The 4100-nt window shown below is 46.0% G+C and overlaps 1 protein-coding gene across 1 annotated transcript in view; it reads right to left on the bottom strand.

Moving 5' to 3' along the window:
• The window catches only part of GUCA1B (guanylate cyclase activator 1B (retina)), a 4608-nt gene extending 2294 nt beyond the window's left edge, over window positions 1-2314 (bottom strand). Inside the window, exons 1-2 of the mRNA XM_010136440.1 lie at window positions 2111-2314; window positions 192-341 (exon numbers count right to left, since the gene is read on the bottom strand). Coding sequence (XP_010134742.1) covers window positions 192-341; window positions 2111-2314 — 354 coding nt within the window. The remainder of the gene's footprint in view (window positions 1-191; window positions 342-2110) is intronic.
• Window positions 2315-4100: the final 1786 nt, after the last annotated feature.

Here is a 4100-nt window from a genome sequence, read left to right as displayed (position 1 = left end):
CAGTGGGTGTAACTGATCCCTTAGCCACTTCACCAAGCTCCAGCAAAACACTGTGCACCAAGGTCAAGCATTTTCACTTCAGTGCTATCCACAGCTGCCTTGACACCCGGTTGTCAGAAGACCCATGTACATCAGTGCATTGCCAAAGAACAGCCGTTGCTCAAAGCAGCGATTAGGCAATGCCCACCTACCTCAACAATTTCCAGCAGCTCAGGTTTATCTATGCAGCCATTCCCATCCTTGTCATATACTTTGAATGTCCACCTCAGCTTGTGTTCCAGCTTTCCCCGTAAAACAAGATTCAAGGCAGCTACATATTCCAGAAAATCAATAGTATTGTCCTGTAGAAACAGAAGAGCAGCAGCTGAATGACACTCCTTTGGGTGCAGTGACTGAAAACTGCTTATAAAACCTGGATAAAAATTGCCTGTAAGATAATATTTATTTGCCACTTTGCAGAAGATCTCTGCTGGTTCAAGACCAGCAGCAGGCACAGCCATATACCTCTGCAGCAAGGATGAGCTCACGAGAAGCGTTATGATGGAGAGCAAAGCAGTTGGGCAGAGCACTAAGGGGGAAACACCCACCAGGACTCCAGAAGGGAGCGGTGTAAATACCCCCTGACAACTCAGATTACGTGGAGGATGGGGAGGCAGCAGGGGACCAGTGCAGGAGGTTTTGGCTTTTTGGGGAGGGACTGCCACTCTCAGTGACTTCAGCTGCTTCAGCACTGAGACCGACACCCAGCCATCACCCTCTTATTTGATCTTGATTCCTCTGAGAAAGACAACAGCACTGTCGCTATTCAGGAGGAGGCAGCAAGAGCACCCCCAATAAAGGATTTACATCAGTTGCTCATTGTCCCACAAGCTTCAGCCGGCAGACGGGAGCAGGGCTCACTTGGCAGGCTCCAGTAGATGGCCCTGCTGCAGATCACCACCAGCCCCAGGCTAAGCCGAGGCCCCGTGTCACCTCACAGCCCTCACAACCCAGTTAGCAAACCCCCCCGGAAGATCTGGGCTCCGCCTCTGCTCCCCGGCACACTCTGCTCTGAGCAAAAACTGCTGCCAGTGGACTTGGAAGGCCAGCAGCCATAAAAAGACAACTGAGGAACTGTTTTTATTTTCTTACCCTATTACTAATAATCCTTTCGGTTGTTAGGTCCTGCTCAGCTGATTATATAACCCAGGCATATGTAATCAAAACCATGAATCCCTGATCTAATGTTCTCAATGCAAGTATCAGCAACCCGTAAAAACAGATTTTCAGTCTTATGAGGAAAACTCCTATAAACTAGGACTGGGACCCCACCTCTTACACACACCGTTTGCTCTGCAGCCCCCTTTCTGCACAGCTTTCAGCACAGAATTTGGAACTTCAGGACTTTTGCAGGAATTTGGATTTTGCCAGCTTCAAATTCTGAGTCAGGTCTGACCTGCCCACATCTTCTGTAGTTTTTTATCCTTTCTCACACACTGATTTCTGTTGCTGCCTCAGTGTGGTTTTGCTACTGGTTTCGGAGGAAGCTTAGGGGAAATGGGTCTATTGGAGAGGTGACAGACTTGTCTCCCCTTTTCGTATGTTGACACCAGCAACAACCTACCCAATACTCTGAATAGGATGAAGAGCTTCAGGAAAAAAAAAAAAGAACCCTTTGGCAAGCATTGCCTACCCATTTCAGGATGGGAAAGACAACCATATTACATTTCTTTCCAGTATCTAGAATCTCGCAGGCTCCCTTCTGCACCAGTATGTGGGTATGCATGAACTGCTACTAAACCAGAAAGCCCACTTCTCCCAGGTGTCTGATGACAAATACAAAAGGAATCAAAACCAGAATTTCTGAATTGTTCAGCATTCCTTCACTTTTGACTGGCTAAAATCAGTATTTTAGATATCAATTTTTTAGATATCTATCAGATGTAGATATAAACTTCCTCTAGAACAGCATGTGCTCCTTCTCCTGCCCTGGCAGGTCCCTCGCTCTCACCTTCCCATGTCTCATGGGGCACAGGAACACGGGTGGAACCACACCAAAACACATCCATGTTACAGAAGAAAGACAAGCAAATTATTAGACAAATAACTGTAAGAACTCCTCACTACTTACCCCATTCTTATCGAAGGCTCTGAACATATTTTCAATGTACTCTGCTGCTTCATGGTTATCCTGGACCCCAAAGAACTGCTTGAATTCGTGCATGAAGAGAGTCCCGCTGGGGCATTCAACCACAAACTTCTTATACCATTCCTGCAGTTCTGCAACATCGATCTCTGTTTGCTCCCCTTCGGCATTGGTGAAGTACTGTCCCATTTCACTTCGTAAAGAAAAATTGACAAGAGAAGGAACAAAAGGAAAATCTCTAAGTCCTTTGCTTGTATTGGCCTTTTATCACCCTTAGCTGCTTGTTCTTTTTCTTCTTACTATCTTGTGCCTTTATTTGAGGTTAATACTGTGGTTGCTCGTTCACCTTGTTTTGTGTTTTACTTTTTTCTTCCTCTTTCTTCCCTACCGTTTTCACCACTGCAGCTTTGTGTCCTTGCTTGGTGATTGTGGAGTTGCTTCTCTGCATCAGGGCAGCACAATATGGGGTATCAGGCACATATAAAAATAACTAAGATCATTAGGAGATTCCCACCAATGAGCCACAGGGACCTTCAGACATTCTGAGCTGTGCCCTATTTATGGGCAGGCTCCAGAGGCTCAGGGTCCTTGTGCATGTTAATACCTTCATGTCAAGGAACTTGGAGCCGAGGTTCCCTTTACAGATGACGTACAACCTCACTCACTTTACTGCAGTGTTTCTAGAAACAAGACCAGAGTCTTAAGGGACCTCCCCTAAGATCAGTTTTTCAATACCAGCCTGTATTAGCTGCTTGCGGGATACCAGTGTTCCAGCGAGACAGGACACAGTAACAAACAACAACTGCAGAGAGAGAGTTCTGAAAACAGAACCACATACAGCTAACACCACTGCCATGAGAGCACCTGCTAATGCATGAAGTCAACCAAATGCCTCCTCTAGGCTTTAGACAAACAGATCAAGAGAACTAGTAAATGCAGAGACACAAATAGGTATATTTGATTTTCACAATTCAGTCTTGAAAGTCCTGTTAAAAAAACAGGAACATTTTAATTTTTAAACCACTAAGCTCTCCTTATTTCCCTTCCTTCTTTTATACCTTTATCCATTGAAATGCTCCTCCTGCTTGCCCTGTTAAGACAGGTACAACACACCCCAGCCTAGGAGCAGCCAGCTCAAAGCCATCCTACCCCAGAGCCGAGCCCAGCTGAGCCGAGCCGAGACAGCCCACCGGGCTTTCCTTGTGGTGCTGGAGCCCCCAGCTTTTATCCCCATCACAGCAGGGGCTCTGACTCCAGCCATTAACCATGTCGGCTGGGAAGAAATGACCTGTAGCTATAAAAGCATCTGAGCCAGCCTGACATCCAGGTAGGATTCTGCTTCTGAGAGGATTAGAGCAGCACTAATAGGAAGCAATAGGCTCCCTGTTGTAATAGCACAAAGACCCACAAGGGTTTAAAGTGTTTACTTTTTTTAAACATTAGTTTTTTCATTGGCTTGAGTTTCGTATCTGTAAAAACAGCAGCAAAGAGTCAGTCTAAAATTTGCTTCTGCAGAACAGTGCAGCAGCTCCTTGTACTGCCCTGGCAGAACAGGGTTTACTCTGAATCTACTCATACCTGTAAGCAGCCCACTGGTGGTGTTGCGTGTCTGTACATACAGGCAGATTCGCAGCAGTACAGTGTAACTTCACTTCTGTACGTAAAGGCAATGCACAGTTTCACATAAGAGTCTCCAACCAGAAGAGGATAAGGGAGCACAGCAGCAGGACGGAGCTGGACAGGAGGGACCTGAGGAGCTGCCAGCAGTTATGACAGCTCTCTTTTGACTGAAAGGTATATTTTTATCTAATAATGGAGAGGAATCCTCTTCGTCTATCTTTGTCCTCAGAAGAATGCAACATGATTGATTAATAACACTTCCTCTTGTAAATGCTTCAGCCCCTGACTCAGATCACTCATCTGCGGCAGAGCAGCTTGAGGTCTGGCCCATCACAAGAAGTCACATGGGATCTAT

The sequence above is a fragment of the Buceros rhinoceros genome, unplaced genomic scaffold (genome assembly GCF_000710305.1).
Source record: "Buceros rhinoceros silvestris isolate BGI_N320 unplaced genomic scaffold, ASM71030v1 scaffold20495, whole genome shotgun sequence".
In the NCBI taxonomy this organism is placed as follows: Eukaryota; Metazoa; Chordata; class Aves; order Bucerotiformes; family Bucerotidae; genus Buceros; species Buceros rhinoceros.
The sequence above is the reverse complement of the archived record's forward strand: the minus strand, read 5'-3'. Positions and strand labels throughout refer to the sequence as shown.